The sequence below is a fragment of the Nipponia nippon genome, unplaced genomic scaffold (genome assembly GCF_047370975.1).
Source record: "Nipponia nippon isolate SJK-2023a ecotype South Korea unplaced genomic scaffold, ASM4737097v1 scaffold_2, whole genome shotgun sequence".
Taxonomy (NCBI): Eukaryota; Metazoa; Chordata; class Aves; order Pelecaniformes; family Threskiornithidae; genus Nipponia; species Nipponia nippon.
Genome location: NW_028262336.1, coordinates 544721 through 561735, shown reverse-complemented (window position 1 = coordinate 561735; position 17015 = coordinate 544721). Strand labels below are relative to the sequence as shown.

Here is a 17015-nt window from a genome sequence, read left to right as displayed (position 1 = left end):
GAGAGCGATGAGGGCTCCCCTCAGCCTCCTCTTCTCCAGGCTAAACAACCCCATCTCCCTCAGCCGCTCCTCATAAGACTTGTGCTCCAGACCCTTCACCAACTTCGTTGTCCTCCTCTGGACACGCACGTGGTCTCCCTCTGCGACTGCTTAATAAGTTCAAAACCAGGAAGAGGTGGAGTTTTGGGCAGTGCCTGGGACCTGTTCTGGGGTAGCTGGACTTGTCTGAATGATCTTGTGTAGTACACAACACTAGAAACCGATATTAATATAGTTTATATGTAAAGTACCCTTCCTGGAGGCTTCCTCTCTAGATTGACAGATCTGCTGTACAATCTGCTAATGGACATTTATCCTGTGACATTCTGGAAGTCTTCAGTATGCCAACTGTAATTATTTTGCTGTCATGGTAAATTTAGGGTTGTGCTTGAAGGTTTCCAGAGCTGGCTGGGATGAGAGGCAAACTGGGATATGATTTTTTTCAGTCCGATTGTAGGATTCACTGCTGACCTGATATCGCAGAATGGTTGAGGTTGGAAGGGACCTCTGGAGCTCATCTTGTCGATACCCCTGCTCAAGCAGGGCCATATCATCATTGCTCCTTCCAAGTGAGATCCAGGAGTTCCCATACCATCAGACTATTCATTTGCAAGTGCCCAACCATCAGTTGGGCAGTACTTCAGAACTACAGAAAAACTCCTCTCACCTATATTCTTGCTTTTTACAGTGTCCAGTGTTTTATCCTTTGTCTTAATTGACATGAATGTGTGTCTATATTCCATTAAACGTGCAAGTTTTTGAGCAAGCCAGTGTCAGAAAAGAGCAAGGTGAACAGGACTCTTGTCACAGAAAACTCTACCCATGGTTAGAAAACTTTACCCATGGCTTAGAGGCTTAGGTAAGGAGAGAGCTCAGAGCTTTTCCACAAGGAGAGTATTTCTTCAGTTCAAAGAGACCAGTGATTTTGATGCTGTGTGGATTGGGCCCTTTTCTTGCTGATAACATGGGAAGGTTATTTCAGAAGGGTAAAGAAAGGTCTCTTGCATGCTTTGAATAACCATGAACAATTCTTAGCTGAAGAAGAGTCCATAAGCATCAGGTGATGGGAGAGGCATAGCCAGTGGTTTAGGGAATACCCTTTAAGCAAGATGGGAGATTCGGGTATGTGTGGTATTACAAACTTAAAATGCATGTTTGTGTTGTGGGTGTGCATACACTAGATCACTCAAACTCGGACAATTCTGTTGATGCTTTTTGCAGAAACCTTGTAGCAGATCCTATAAAGCAGCCACAAAGAAAAGTGCTAGGACATACAAGCAATAGTTCGGTTCCTTTTCTTTGTTTCATGGTCTATATTTTATATGACGATTACACAGTAAGATTCATTTTGCCTCTAGGAAGAAGGCTGTAAAACCTTATGTCTTATACTGTGGGAATTATTAAATGTCTATGTTGTTTTTCGAGACTGTAATAAAGAGAAGTAGCCTGAAGCCAGGAAGGATTTAATAAAGGTATACATTGGAAATGTCAGTCAAAGAATCTCAGGGTGCAGTTTCACAAGCACTTGAAGCTGGCAGTGCTGATGAGAGAAGCTTTCTTGCCGTACGTTCATACGTGGGCATGTATTCCTCCATTATGCTGGTTAAAGTATTGTTGCTGCAGTGCTGTGAACCGTTGGGGAGCTGACTCAGTGGAGTCCTCTCAGCGAAAGAACGATGTCTTAAGTTATTAGTGTGAAATTCTAGCTTAACCTAGGACAAAGAGGTGGAAACTATTTGAAGCAGTCAAAGGACATTTTTATTATTAGCTATAATTGTAATGATCTCTTTTGTTATTTTAAAGTCTCTCTAATTTTGTTTCATTACTACGAGTCTACAATTTTAGTAAACGTATTCTCTGACTTGCTGAGACTGCAGGTCTTCTCATAGTCAGGATCGTTTTTCTCTGGTGTGCAAGTACCTGTGTTTTGGAGCTTGTTACTGTTTTCCTGTCATGATAAGCTGGCATCAGGCAAAGATTTTTTTGTTTGTTTGTTTGTTTGTTTAGTTTTCTCCAAGCAGAGATGCAGGGAGGGCCTGCAAGGAGACAACCTTATCAGGTATTATTTCAGTACCAGCTCAGCCTTAGTGGTTCTGTGTTCTGCAGTTGCCAACAACGACAGTAGCTTCTAGGTCCTTGTTGTCATCTGACTGGCAAACAACACCTTACAGTTTTACGAAAAGAAGGCTTGCTGGACTAATGATGCTGCCTACTCAGTAATGTAAGTTCGTAAGTTATCTGTCACTGTTGATAGGCTCGGATGTTCAGGTGTCATTATCTTCCTGTAGGTCATCACATGGTCATTTGGCCACCAAAGCTGCTTTTCTTTCTTCTTCAGGGATGAAATCATCCCAGTATTTTACGAGGTGACCAGAGGTTGCCAAGTCTTTTCACAGTTAATTGGGTTTTTTATTTTCAGTTGTCTTGAAGGAAGAGAATGGGCTAATGAACCCGTTTTGAATCCTGTAAAGATCTTGTGGTGTTCTCTGGCTTCCTATGCTCCTCTTGATAAAAGAACTGACAAACCATGCCAGCTCCCATGGGGAAGACATCTTTTGTCTGGTTTGTTCCTCTTCGGTGCAATTGCTGCTACTGAGTTGTGAAAAATAATTCTGTTTCATCAAAAAGAACCCAAGCGGCTAAGAACATGGCAGATTTCTTACTAGCTTTATAACTTCTCAGGCAAAGTGTCAGCACTCCTTGTGTATTCTGTTAGTCTTTTCCCTTGGTCCCATGGAAGAGACTTAATTGCTTTTACAGAGATCCATTTGAAATCCAGAACTTCCTTTCAGACTGCCTTAAATGTTACAGAAACTGCTTCTATGGCTGAACAAATTTGTACCTATACATAGGTCATCTCAGCACCAGGATATCTTGTCACTGCTGAGTTGCAATCTTCAGTATTAACCGTAATGCCTTTTGACAGTTCATCTCTAACTTCAGGAGAGCTAATGGTAAATGCTGTTGTACGTTGAAGGACTCTCAGTCTGCCTTCTGTTGCCTGTGTGTTTTTACAGCGAAAGAAAATCACAGAGGGAAAAAAAAAAAAAGTCATAACAAGGAAAGTATAGTTTTGTTCATACATACAATTACTCAGATGTCAGTTTAAAACCCAGGCTTACATTCAGGATCAAGCTAGGCAGCCAGAGTAGCTTTGACAAAAATTCAATTATTTTAAGACCTCCGCTAGTTCCGGTGCCTCTTCCCCTGTGAAGACTGCACCCCTTTGCGCAGCTCTGCCCGGTTATGCTGGCTGCAGAGCTGATAGCCCCGTCTCCAAAGCAGCTGAGATCCCAATGTGTCAGACCTGCTGGGGTCTGGCTTAGAAGTCTCATCAAAAGGCATCCTGTTTTCTGGTCTTTGCAGCTCAGTGTTACTTTTGGCTGCAGCTAACCTCAGGCTTTGGCTCCTATTCCTTTGTTCTGCCTTCTAGACCTGACTTTTGTTGGCATTGTGCCATCTTTTTCCTTAACAGCCTGTCTTGGGCATCCACCCTAGCATATGACTTTTGGTTTATGGACTTCTTTGATTCTAGACTTCAGCTGACCATTGAGCGTGCTCTTGTTTTGCTCCTTGAATCTGTCTGTTCCTCAGCTGCTCTGTCTTTCTGCCCTTGGTCAAAATGACTACTGCACCCGATTCTTGTTCACATCCCCAAAATCTATTAGTATCCTGAAAGTCATGGTCAGGAGAAACTGTCTTCTCAGCCTTTGTGGCTTCCTTTGATTTCAGCTTTTCTTCCCATGTACAGTTAAGTTCAGTCACTACTACTGACTTGTGTGACATCATACTGGACTTCTGAGATTTGAGCACTGCAGCTAGAGGCCACGTTATTCTGTTTGCCTGTTTGCTGCTCTTTTCTCATACCTTATCTTTTTCAGGACCCACTCGTTCCGTCTGCTTCAGCAGAAGGTAGATTATGCTAGCACCAGAAGCCCTGAAACTTTTTCCCCGTAAGTCAGTAGCAGGGCAGTTCTGGGTTTTGTTTTTTTTTCTGTCTCAGAGAGCAAGTGAGGACAATGATATCTCTAATACTTAAAGAAGTTCAATAGCTTCATCTTCCCATCCAGGTTCAGCATAGTGACTGTAGTCTTAGTTATTCCTTTTTTTTTTTTTTTTTTCAAAGAGGGGATTGGGTTATGTCTGACTTCAAGATGCCTACGTCCACATAGATATCAGAGTATTTCACTAGATGTATCTTTATTTCACAGTGAGTCAGAACTATGACTAATACAAAAAATTGTTTAGGTTTTTTCCACAGCAAAAGGCAATCTCACCAGTGTGTTGAGAGAGGTTGCAATCCACCAGAGACAGAACAGACTTTCTGTAATTTCTAGGCAAAAGGCTGAGGAACTCACTCCCAGATTAGCAACTCTTTTTGATCAAATTGCACACTTTGCTCCCATTGACTTCTTATTAATTAATTGTGTCTGGAGTATTCCTGTCACAGAACGCATTCCAAATTGCACAAGTTCTGACTGTACAACTGGACACTTAACTTGCTGTCCCAGTGCATAACACTTTTGTGTCACGCACAAGGGTGCATTTATACGGTGCTTCCCGCGATGCTCCCTCCGAGTCTTGCAATCCTGGTTACTGACTTCATGCTCCCTGTCCGTCTTCTCAGGTTGCAAGTCTTTGATTTGAGATGACTGCTATTCTGGTGGTAGAACAGCCCATTCGTTATTTGCCAGGGAACGGTGTTTTATCTCTCTCCTCCATTTAATTTGACCATGACAAATGCTGCATTTAAGCTGAGGAGATCATTTCTACAACCAAACAGCATAAAACCACTGGTGTACGTCGGAACAGAATCTGTACACGCTAAAATATATGCAGAGTACTTTGACTATGTCTTTCAAGTAAGTTGGTGATGGGCAACAGTATCATTAGAAAATACATCAACAAACAAGACAGCAGTTGGTACATCTTCTCTGTGAAACAATTGACAAGGGGAATTTGGGAATCAAGCTCTCCATTAAAGTGTGTGCATTTTATCTCCTGGGAGCATCTGACTTCTCAGTGAGTGGACAGAGCTGCTTTTTCCTACAGAACCACAGGTGGGAAATCCAGCTGGATATCTTGAGGTACATCATCTGGGATTTGGAAAATCCCAGGATTTGTCTACAAAAGATACCAAAAGAAAGCCTTGATTTTTTGTTTTTATTTTTTTTCCTGTTGCCTGAACTGTTCTGCACTGAAGATCTCTGTGGACCCGTTCCTGATGTTCCTGATTCCACCATCAGCGGATTGCTGTATGACTTTCTCCTGATTCTCATGGTCCCGAGACATAAGGAGGCACTGATAATTCTGCCTGCTATAGGGTAGCTGAGACAATTTTGGGGTTGGGATTCTTTATTTTGTTTTATTTTGTTTTATTTATTACTATTTTGCTTTGCTGAGAAGGAGTCTTACCCCAACTTCCGTCATTGCTAGCTCAGAAGTACCATACTAATCTCGCTATATTCTCCTGGGTTGGAAGCTAAATACTGGAATGCACTACTGCCTCTTTCAACAGAAGTTCTCATTAGCAGCAAGAGATTGAGATATTAATCTAATCAAATCTAATCCAAAGAGAATCGGATCCCCTGCCTGACATTCTCATTGGTCTCTCTCTCCTGGTTATACCTCAAATCCTATAATTTTGGACTGTTTGCTGAAAGCGTGAGTTCAGTCTCAACTCTTTGTTTGGTCAGAGTTTATGTAGCAGCCAGCTCCAAAAACTGGCCATAAAGTGGTTTTCCACTAGGAAGATGGGAGCGATCTGAGCATTTCTGGATGATTCCACCTATATAGTATTCTCGTTGTGCTAGAGGTTTCCGTTCACATCCCTTGTCAAAAGGCTTTAACCTTTTGAGGTTAGAAGTTATATATATCAATATATATGTTATATATATATATATATAGAATATATATCAATATATAAAATATATATTGATATACCCAAGGCATTGGAACATGGCTGTATACCCAGGAGAAATGTATGGCCACAGCCACTTCTGTATAGAGCCCGTGAAAATGTTTGCATTAGGGTTCATTGTTTGACTGAGTGACTCTCTCTGTTCGAGGCACACTCCACTAAAGCTCAAGCAGTGTTACTGGCACTGCTGGGAACAGTCTTCATCTGCAAAGTAGTTATCTGGAGCTCTGACTGCATCCTCCCTGGGATGTGTGTGCTCTTAGAGATCAACCATTTGGTATAACGATCCTGCCATTACTGTTTGTATAGAAAATTCCCGTGACCACATCCAGTTGAATGTGCTGGAGTCCACTACTTAGTCATGCAGACTCTGAACGGATACGACGAAAGTCCGTGAAAGATATGAATTTATTTACGAGAAACCCAATTTCTTCAAAATGTGTTGCTGAATGTTTTCATCCTATTCCTTCTCAGGAGCCCTTCTGATGAGGGATAGCTGAGGAGGAACTGAACGGACAGTGGATGAACTTTGACTGATATGCTCATGCATTGATCACCAAGGGGGCTGGGAGACAGCATATGCATGTCGTCAAGCATGCCGTTGCTAGTTAAAGAAAAAAATAGCTAATCTCGAGTGACAGGTTGTATGCAAAAAATCTGGTAAACTTCTCTGTTCGCAATAATGCATTTTGGCTTCCTGTTTTCAGGAGCACCAGAACTTTTACTCCAGTGACATGTCCTTGGGCTACCTGGTACTTTCTGTGAAGTACGAACAGATCGAGAAACAGGAAAATCTTCGCCTGTTGCTGAGGTAACAGTGCCTGTTGTTGAAGTGTATGTTACTGTGCTGTGTCTCTCCTCTTACCTTGAGCTTCCTCTGCACAGATACGGGTGTGAATCTGTGTGTGTCCCCTGGAGAGGACTGCAAAGGAACCTTTGAGCCTTCTTGCCTTCCCCTCCAAGTTTCTCTCAGCAGTTTCCTTCAGGAAGGAAGTGTTTTTTGCAGGCACATCTTTATAGTTCCTGTGTGAAAAACATCTGTTCTTCCCTCAAAAAGAAAGTTTTTCTGTTTATTCTGTTTATTTAGAGACATGTGAGTACTTTCTAGGAGAATATGGATTCCCCAATGGAGGGCAGCCTAGCCCAGGCCTGTCCTTGGACTTTGTACTTGAGACTAAGGCTCCCTTGAAGGTGAGCTAGAACATTCCTTAGCTTCCCAGGGCAGCCTACGAAGTGCCATAACCTTTAGGGCTTCCACAGAGAGCCATTACTCAGAGAGAGCTGCTGAATGAACTAGAGGAAGAACAGAGATGGATCTTACATAGGTGAGAAGCATGCTGCAGAAAAGCTTTTTACCACGCTATGTGCTGGGCGCGCTTCCAGTAGGCAATATGCTACTGCAAGCAACTGACGTACCGTTGCTGCTGACAAGGACTGATCCAGGACTGAGGGAAAATACTGGTTGCGTAGGAGTCAGCTACAAGAGAATCGCTGATGGGTTTCCTCCATCATAAGCGGAGAATGCTTCAGAGTGCCAGGCGGAGCAATAATCTAGGGGGGGAAAAAGAAAGAGCTTATTTGTGAGCTGTGCCAGGAAACGTTTGTATGAGCCCAGAAACCTTCCTACATGGAAGAGACAGGTGAAGAACAAAAGGGGAGCAATTTCCCTATTAAGATACCATATTATATGCAGCACCATTTGCTCAATAGCTTGTTTATAATGGTTTGAAGAGGACTCTAACAGCCCAGTATTTCTTCTCCCCTAGAAAGACATCTCTCCTTTAATATATATATAGAGAGAAAGGAGGCTTTTCTCCATCAGCTTTCTGGAACAATGCTACACCGGTTTCTATCTCCTAGACTTTGCATAGATCTGCTTTCCTAGGCTGCCTCTAACAGACCTTTTAACAGTCTTTCAAACCCTCATTGTATGATCTTATGAATCCATTATAATACTGTGTCCATGAATTGTATTTCAACATTTAGATTTCTGTGAAATAAAATGGCGGAAGGGGGGAATAGCAGAATATTTCTTCAAGCAAGAAGGAGCAAGAGACTAAGCATCCCTGTTTTGTCTTCCTCTGCTCCCCCCAACAAGTGATGAGCAACGAGAAGTGTAAATACCTCCCTTTTCCAGTGATTTTATGCACCAGGCTTAAAATTAATCCTCTGGAATTAACTGCTTTAAGGATAATCTGAAGGAATGGCTACTCTTTCTTTAAAGAGCCAGTGTTGCTTATGTCTCCCTTCAGGTTTTGCTCTAATGCCTTTTTTGTTTTGTGTCAGGACTAGGACTGGCACCAAACATGACCTGATCCCCATTTCCTGTCTGAATGAGTTTCCCAACGCTGTCCAGATGGCGAAGGTGAGATTCGTGCTTGCCTGTTTGCTCTTACAGCCTCATTCTTCAAGTTATTTTCACCTCTGTCCTCCCGTTTCCTTCTTTCCTACCATTCCCCAACAGTACTGTCATCTACTTCCCTTCTACACTTCCATTTAGTTTCTCTTCTTTCTTCTCTAATTTCACCTCAGAATTTTTGCCTGAAGGGACTCCTGTCAGATAATTAGAAAGAGTGCCTACACTCTCATTCCCGCAGCAAGCACATGATAATCACACGTCTGTTTCCCTCTCTCTCTCTCACTCGGCAGCTACTGTGTGAGGATGTGAATGTTGAACGCTTCTTTCCTGTCCTCTACCCCAAGGTATGATGTTCTGATATGTCTGTATGTCCCTTTTCCATCAAGGTCTGGCTAATGACATCCAATTGATAACTTGTATTTTCGTTACCTCAGGCTTCGCAGCTTATTGTTGCGTTTGATGAACATGTCATAAGCAATAACTTCAAATTTGGGGTCATCTACCAGAAACCTGGCCAGGTAAGCTCCCTCAGATCCCACAATACTTGAAGCAAAACACAAAGAGTCAGTTCTCAGCTTAAATGTAATAACAAGGTCTGTACTATCCTGTGAAAAATACAGACGCCATAAAGAGAAAGGATAGAAGTTTGCCCTAAGTGGATTGATTTGTTTGTGCAGGTCCTCAAAGCTGGTTGAACTGTGTATAGAAATTACTGCTTGTTCTTTGTATTGCTTGTGCTCCTTATGACTTCTCCTTTCCTTTTGAAGACGACCGAAGAAGAAGTCTTCAGTAACACAGAGGAGAGTCTGGGTTTCCTGGAGTTCCTGGATTTCCTTGGTGACAAGATTCAGCTGCAGGATTTCCGTGGGTGAGTACCCAGCGCTGTTGGAAAGCCAGATGGAGTTAGGGAACACCGCAGGTTCAGAGGCTGCAACTCTTAGAGCCCTCCTTTCAGAAAAGTGCTGTGTCCTCTGAATCCCAGTGCAGGTGGAGAAGCCCAGAATGCTTTTGTCAACCATCCTGCCTGGGAACCAGCTGGAGCTTAGGTCTCTGCTGGTATTTTCATTTAAAGGTCTCCTGGTATCTCAATCTGACACACAGTATCAGTAAAGAATAATTTTATTTGACTGTGGGAACGTAAGTTTGTTTCACAATGGTAGGGGTCAGTATTGTTTTAGTCTCTCTCTGTGGGGCAGCCTGTCCTTTCTCTAGTTCTAAAATATGGATTGTGTTTTTCTCAGAAGAATGCCAAAGAAAGTAGTTCCTTTCAGGATCCCTGTTTTTTAGCTTCATAGCTTTTAGCAAGCAAGTATGCTCATCAGCAGAAACATCGTGCAGCTTCAGTCAGTGTGTTTGTTTTGGGAAGATTTCGTGTCCCACTATCACTAATTTCTTAAAAATCACCTTTGATAATATCGGTGTACCAAGCTACTGTTACTGATATCTTCTTTCTTCTTTCCGCTTTCTCGTCTCTGTCCTGCCTGACTGATGGCGTGGTATGGATTTGCTCAGGTTCCGGGGAGGCTTGGATGTCACTCGAGGTCAAACAGGCACTGAGTCAGTCTATACAAATTTCCGGGGCAAGGAGATCATGTTTCATGTGTCTACAAAGCTGCCCTTCACAGAGGGAGATTCCCAGCAGGTATTGGAAGGAGAACTAAGGAATCCAACAGTGTGGCTAAGAGGGGAGGCGTATTTGATAAAAGGCTAATTAGAGGGGAGAATGCCTAATTGGGTAACGTTGGGAGTTATGGCTGGAGTAACGGTTGGACTCGATGATCTTAAGGGTCTTTTCCAACCTTGACGATTCTATGATTCTATAATGGTGAAAGTAGTGATGAGGGGTTTGGTTGGACAGATGGGTTGGAGATGCTAGACAGACTGGTGTTTGAGGCCTCATCATACTGTTCTACTCTTTTTCACCTGCCTTCTTGCGTTATTATTTTTTTTTCCTCTCCAGCTTCAGCGGAAGCGTCACATTGGGAACGACATTGTAGCCATCATCTTCCAGGATGAAAGCACGCCTTTTGTCCCTGATATGATTGCTTCTAATTTCCTACACGCCTATGTGGTAGTCCAGCTCACTCATGGCACCGCTGGGGACACGCTCTACAAGGTAAACAGAGCCAATAGATTCCCCTGTACTGATTTACTGATATTGATCCCTGAAGTGGAAACCAAGCCTTTGGGAGAGGTACAGGTTCAGCCAGCTGTCATCCTAACAGCTTTGCTTGCTCCGTTAGTAAACTTGATCAATGTTTTCAGTGAAAGGCAATAATTAGATCTATTACCAGTAAACCTAGAAATCCAGTAGCTGCCACCAGCTCTCCTTCCTCTTCACCCGCTCTTCGATCTCTGACCAGGAGTCTCCGTCCTGCTATGTTGTTCTCTATTCTGTAGGTTTGCGGAGTCCTCTCTGTTTGGTGTGATTGCTACTTTTCAGCAATCTGTGTTCATGTTTGTTGAGTATTCAGATTTCATCAAGATATTGATAAGCTGGACAGGGCTAGGAGGGGAGGCTGAGAATGATTAAAATTCTGGAACACGAGTGTTTTACTCAAAGTGGTCCAGGACTGCTTACTGCCTCTACCTAGCAAATAGAAGGTTAAAGAATAATTTGATCAATTTGTTGAGTACCTACACGGGAAACTAGAATGTGCTTCTATGTTTTTCGAAGTAGCTGATGAATTTCTGAAGCTTAAAGGCTGGGAATTGAAGCAGGACGAATTCAGATAAAAAGTCTTTGTTTACATCCAAAAGCACGACAAGCAAGTGATGCCATTTTGGGATTTGTCTTGCTTGCATTGTAGAAGTCAGGTAAAATTCATTCGCCTGACTGACAGCCATGTCTGCATTGCTCACGCTGCAGAGCACAGCGCTGAGAGCTTGCGCTGCCTGAGGCTGCAGGTCAGGTACAGGTGGTTGGCCTAATCTATGGAATCCAAACCAGCTACATCTGCTTTGGGGGATCCCAGGACTGATGCCCATCTGGCAGCGAAGTGCTACCTGTTAGGGCCCTCCAGTTGAAAGAAGCCCTGCTAGAACACGAATTCCCTATCTGCAGCCTTTGGACGCAGCTCTTTCTCTGTCACGCGATTCTCTATGGATGCCTATATAACTTAATGTTCAACTTTCAGTCCTGCTGAGAGAGCAGAAAATATATAGAAGCTTGCATTCTGTGATGGATTTTCCATTGTAGAAACATTTTAATCAAAGTGCCATGTCTCATATTATGTAGGAATTCTGATTTGGTGATGATGAGTCCTTATGCCTTGGAGGTCTACAAGAACACCAAGAATATCAAAATTAGGACAGGATCCCCATCTCCTCTCCCACCAAAGAGGGTGCCTCGGGGTGGAACAACCACTTTCCACTGTTCCCTATGCTATGGGCAGCCAGGTCTGTAGTGACACGATAGCCTCATGTTGATCAGGGGCGTGGGGTTCCAGTTTTCCTCTCGCTTTTCTGTTTTGTAGGGCACAGAAATTCACTGGACTTTTTTTAATGACAAGAGAAAGAGCTGGGGAAGCTTGCTATTTGTCTTGTCTCTTCCTACTATTGTTTTCATCTTTGCCTGCCTGCAGTGGCATTGTTTTTGTCAGTGTAATAAGGTTGCCTGTATCATTTCATAAAGAAGAAATAGTACCAGTCAGGATCCTAGAGCCAATGCAGAGTTTTCTGTAAAGGCTTTGCCAAAGAGATTTTAACTTATTCTGCCTTGAGAGCATTCTAGTACCTAAGAGACTGCAGTTTGGGAAGATTTTTTTTTTTCCATTCGTTGTTCCATTTACTTAAGCTTTAGTGCCTAGTGGTTAATTTGGAATATTAAGGGAATTTATTTCTTTGGATCAATTTTTGCAATCAGAAAACTAAAAAGGCAAAGCAGGATTTTAAGTGGTAGATATCTGTTGGGAGGGAGAGGGAGGCCTTGCAATTAGGGGAGCTGGCCTACAATCTGAGAAACCTGAATGAAATGGAGGGCCCCTTTCCTTCTTCCTCTCATTGAGCTCATGCCTCTCAGTGACATTTACACTGGAGCGTTATTTTGAGGCAGTTGCTGTTAAGTTGTTCTGACATTGTTCCCTGTTGTGTGAAATGGCAAATAATGGTATTGTTCCATCTCAGACATGATGAAAAAGATAACTGTGAAATATTCTTAAATGCTGTATGTATCTGGTAAGATAGCTGCATGTAATCATAGGTAAGTGCTGTGAAGAGCCAAGCGACAGTGTGTAAAAACTGGACTGCGTTACAGTTACTTTTTTTGGCATTGGTATGGCAGGTAGGAGCATGTTTAAAAAAAAAAAAAAAAAGCATGGATTTCTTTATCTCTTACTGGGAAAGTGCTTTTGTATGCTTACCACATGTGGCTTGGAGAGGTGGTGTCACTGAGGTGCTCTCCTCAGTGTGCAGTGTATCTCCACGGAGGATTCTCGTTCAAAAAGACAGGTCAGTACAACCATATTGACAAAGGTTCTTCTAGTGGAGGTAAATCTTGCAGGCTGAGTAGAAGCACCTTATTTTGTTGTTTTAAATACATTGGTTATTATTAAAAATATTTATTAAAAATATTTTTTACAAAAGCAATCTGTTCAGTTGGTTTTTGTTGCTCTTACTGTGTGGACATCTAGCTGACTGAATTTCGGGGAGATCAATCGGCACCTCTTTTCACTGAGTACAGAAACAGATGGGTGCACGGGACAGCATATTAGATCTCTTTTGGATATGTAAATGATTCAGGAAGGATCACATGTACCATAATAGTTTGAAGGCTTTGATAGTCTCACTTGTGTTATGAGACTTATTTTTTTCCCCTTATATTGTTTCAGGTTTCAGTCACAGCCCGAGATGATGTCCCCTTCTTTGGACCCCCTCTGCCAAATCCAGCCATATTTAGAAAGGTTTGTTTCTCTGGTCCAGTGTTAGATGGCAGGGGGATACGGTACATACCCTTGTGTCTGCGTCAGTATTGTCAGTCTGGCTAGATGACTTTGGAGGTCTAAAGAGTGGTAAGGCAGAGCTTTTCTCATGTGATGTTTTTATTACTGTTTTCATCTCTAGTCTAGTCTTCATCTTGTCTTGTAGAGTGCAGAGTTTCGTGAATTCCTCCTGGTCAAGCTCATCAATGCTGAGTACAGCTGCTATCGAGCGGAGAAATTTGCTAAATTAGAGGTGGGTCTATTACCTGTTCCTTCCATTAAAAATTATAAAACTATATTACTGCCAGATTAAGAAAATACAGTATTATTTTTTACTTTCTTCTGCTTCTAATTTTGTGTTGCTTAAAAAGGGAAGATAAAATGTGATTATACTGAGCTATGTGATGCTTCCTTTGTATTTCACAGCAGGCGTGATAGAATATGAACACATACGTTCTAATGCAAAGATCTAATAATCCTCAAGTAAGAATGGGGATACGATGCATACATTTTGCTGGAGGAAATTCTGCATTAGCTGAAACTCAGTATTGTGCTACGGGATGCGTACTGATATCACTGATTTTGGTTCAAGGTACCAAAATTCTGTTCCAGACTCTGCTGCTTGCCTGATCTAGGAAAAACTGCCCTCAATCCATGCCTCTGTTTCATCACCTGTAAAAAAGTACTGACGTCCTTTATGACTTGCTTTAGAAAGCATTTAAAAGGGCTGGGTATTACTGTAATATATTCCGTAACTATACAGTTGAAACACTTCATACTGTTTAAATTAATTTTCTTTTTTTTTTTTTTTTTCTTTGAGAAGGATGTGAAACATTGCAAAAAGAGGGGGGAAAAAATTAAATTCCCTCCACTCCCGATAATAGCTGTGTCTTCATTCCCAATGTTGATGCAGGAAAGGACCCGGAGTGCCCTCTTGGAGAGCCTTTTTGAGGAGCTGCAGCTGCGCAGCCGCAGTATGATGGGATTGCCCATAGGGGAGGATGACAAGATAGAGAACGGCAGCGGGGGCTTCCTCGAGAATTTCAAGGTGAGCCACAGTGGATTGATTCCTTACCCAGTTGCTCACGCTTTTCTCAAGCTCCTTGAGAAACTACTCCTCCAAGGAGTATTGACCCTGCTGACTAAGCTGAGTATTGACCTCACCCTGACTCAGCTGTGCTTAGGGTGAGACAGAAAAAAAGGCTTTCCCTCCAGCAGCCTTTCTTTAGAGCATCTTCAACTGTGCTTTACCATCTCTCTCAAGAAAAGGCATTTTTCCCCTTCCTATTCTCCTTTCTACAGAGCTACAGTGTGGTCTAGGGTAGAGTTCCATACTGTCCCTGAGAAGGCAAACTCTTTAGGCTTCATGCTGGTGTCAGATAGGGTTTCACTCCATGACTTACAGAAAAAGGAGAGAGTGTTTGCAAGAGGAATTTTAATAACTAGTAGCAAGCAGCTTTCAGTTCCTACAGCAGATCTCTTCCAATTCATTTTCATTATAACCGAAAGAGTTGCAAAAGCCACTGCAAGAGAGTTTCTAACATATCTGTGAGTGTACTGTCTAGAAAAACTGTGATGCTTTACTTACCCTCTAAAAGCCAGAGTTAATTTACCTTTGTTCAGTGTAGATGACAATATTTTCTTTTGTTTTTTTTTTTTTTTTTAATATACCAGGATCAGGTGACAGAACTTACTTTCAAAAGTGATCAAGATAATATGAGAAAGCAAAGTTTTTGTACAAACAGGCAAACTGAGTTTTGAATTGATTATATAGAGAGAATCTTATATCACTTTCCTATCTACTTCCCCTTTCCCACTTCTGTGGGAAGTGCCTCACCCATTCTTTTGTATTATAAGTTATCTGTCTGGACAGAGAGGCATATTATAAATAGCATTTCTTCAGATGATCTCCACCTGCTCTGTATGATGGGCTGGTTAGAGTTGTTAAGGGCTATGAAACTAACCCATTCACACATAGGTTTCGTAGCTATATGCGTAGCTTTGGTCAGAGCTGGGATGCTTTGGTGAGGTGTATTTTTACGTACAATCAGTCTACCCCGCCTTTGCTGCTCACCAGGAATTTCATACCCATCCATCTCTTACACTAGTTATCCCAAAATGTCCTTTCCTGACTTCTAGCAGATGCTGTGATTTGCACGTCGTGTACACAGATGACCTTTGTAAAAGGCTGGAAAAGGCTGAGTAAACTCAGAAAAAGGCTTTTTCAAATGCTGCAGATTTTGATATGGCTGCTTTCCCCTTGGAACCAGCACTCAAATTCATGCGAGACTGAACTTTACAGTCTTGAACAGGAGTTTGATTTCGTGTTTTGTAGCCTGTACTGGGTAGGACTGTTCCAGATTATGCTGTCTTATCCAGTATGCTGGGATACTGGTAGGGAATCTCTATTTACTGCAACAGGACAAGGGGAGGAAAGTAGAGAATATAATTGAGGAAGAGTTTTTCCCTGGCAGGGAGCTCCATGAAATGGCTAGGACTAAAAATGGGTAATATCTAAGATGCTGCCTCCTAGGAGTTAGGATTTCTGTGGTTCTGGTGTTGGTCTGTCACAACTTTCCACCCAATCTGTGGTGCTTTTTGTGCTGCCCTACCGTGTGCATGTCTATATGTGTATCTGTGTTTGTCTGTTTCCCTGCCTCCCTTCTGTCAGCGGGTGATCCGAGGCCGCAGCCAGAGCCTGGATACCATGGGGATATCCATGAGAAAGCAGCAGCCAGCCACCCTGCCCAGCCGCCCAGCTACAGCTGGCCTTGCCCTCAGCCAGAGTGTCGCCGAGGGCCCTAAGGCCATTGCTGCGGTAAGGTATTTGGGTGGGCTGTAAGAAGAAACCTGGCCTACCTTTGTGACCCACCCATACATTTTATTTCTCTTCCCCTATTAGTTTGTCCTCTTGTCCTTCTGTGAATCTCTTTTTGTTGAATCATCCCATTTCACAAGTGGTGACAGCATGTGTTGCAGTCTAGTTTGTGCCCCCGTTCATCTGTAAACTAGAGCGGAGATAGATGGCTGATGTAGAATCACGTTTGGCTTTCTTCTCCCCGTCTGCATCAATCTCTGCTATCCTGGATTAGATCTTGTACGCTGCCATACCTTAAAAAAATGCATGCACTGTGGTTTGACCAGGATGGTGCTGTGTTGTCATACGGCAAGAGCTGAGAGCATAAGGACACTAGATCTGTTCCGTTTTCTTCCATTTCACCAATCAGATTCTTTTCTGTAATATAAACAGGTGCACAATATTTATCGAAGGTGTGCTGTTTTGCTGTAAATAGACCCTGCATGTTGAGAACAAAGAGCAGAATTAAAGTTTGGGGTGAGAAAAAAAGAGTGAATGTTTCTAGTCACTATTAAAGCCTTTCTTATTTGATAGGGATACTAAACATACGTGATCAGTGTGAGCATAATAAATCCATGACAAATGGATTTTTCCAGAAAAGGATCCAAGTTTCTGATACTGGAAATATGGTTACCTTGGCCAAAGTGCATCCAGCTGATTGTGGTCTCTCCACTAGTGATGTCAATACAGGCAAAGTACAGAAAAACGTCTCTGAGTAAGCCGAGAAGGTGCCTTTCAGCGTAGAAATTTCTTGGTGACAGTTTACTCCGTTGTACGCATTCTTTATGTCAGCGCAACAAAGTCACAGACTTGAGTTTGCTGCCTCCTTCTCTCCTTTAACTTCTTGTTTTCTCTGCCTTTCTGATTCTGCCTCTCCTCTCATCATATGGGGATACCTCCCTTCCTGAGCTGCTTTCTCCG

General features: G+C 42.5%; 1 protein-coding gene across 9 annotated transcripts in view; it reads left to right on the top strand.

Moving 5' to 3' along the window:
* Nucleotides 1-17015, top strand: part of LOC104009597 (rap1 GTPase-activating protein 1) — a 48898-nt gene that overhangs the window by 14766 nt on the left and 17117 nt on the right. For 7 of the 9 annotated variants that reach the window (XR_015704450.1, XM_087756005.1, XM_087756004.1 and 4 more), the window contains exons 7-17: nt 6667-6770; nt 8246-8324; nt 8609-8662; nt 8753-8836; nt 9086-9186; nt 9831-9960; nt 10279-10434; nt 13148-13219; nt 13404-13490; nt 14151-14285; nt 15909-16055. Coding sequence is in view for 8 of the 9 variants with exons in the window: in XM_087756005.1 (XP_087612131.1) it covers nt 6667-6770; nt 8246-8324; nt 8609-8662; nt 8753-8836; nt 9086-9186; nt 9831-9960; nt 10279-10434; nt 13148-13219; nt 13404-13490; nt 14151-14285; nt 15909-16055 (1149 nt within the window). In the remaining variant the exon portion in view is untranslated. The remainder of the gene's footprint in view (nt 1-6666; nt 6771-8245; nt 8325-8608; nt 8663-8752; nt 8837-9085; nt 9187-9830; nt 9961-10278; nt 10435-13147; nt 13220-13403; nt 13491-14150; nt 14286-15908; nt 16056-17015) is intronic. The other 2 variants (XM_087756003.1, XM_087756002.1) reach the window with 1 other exon arrangement.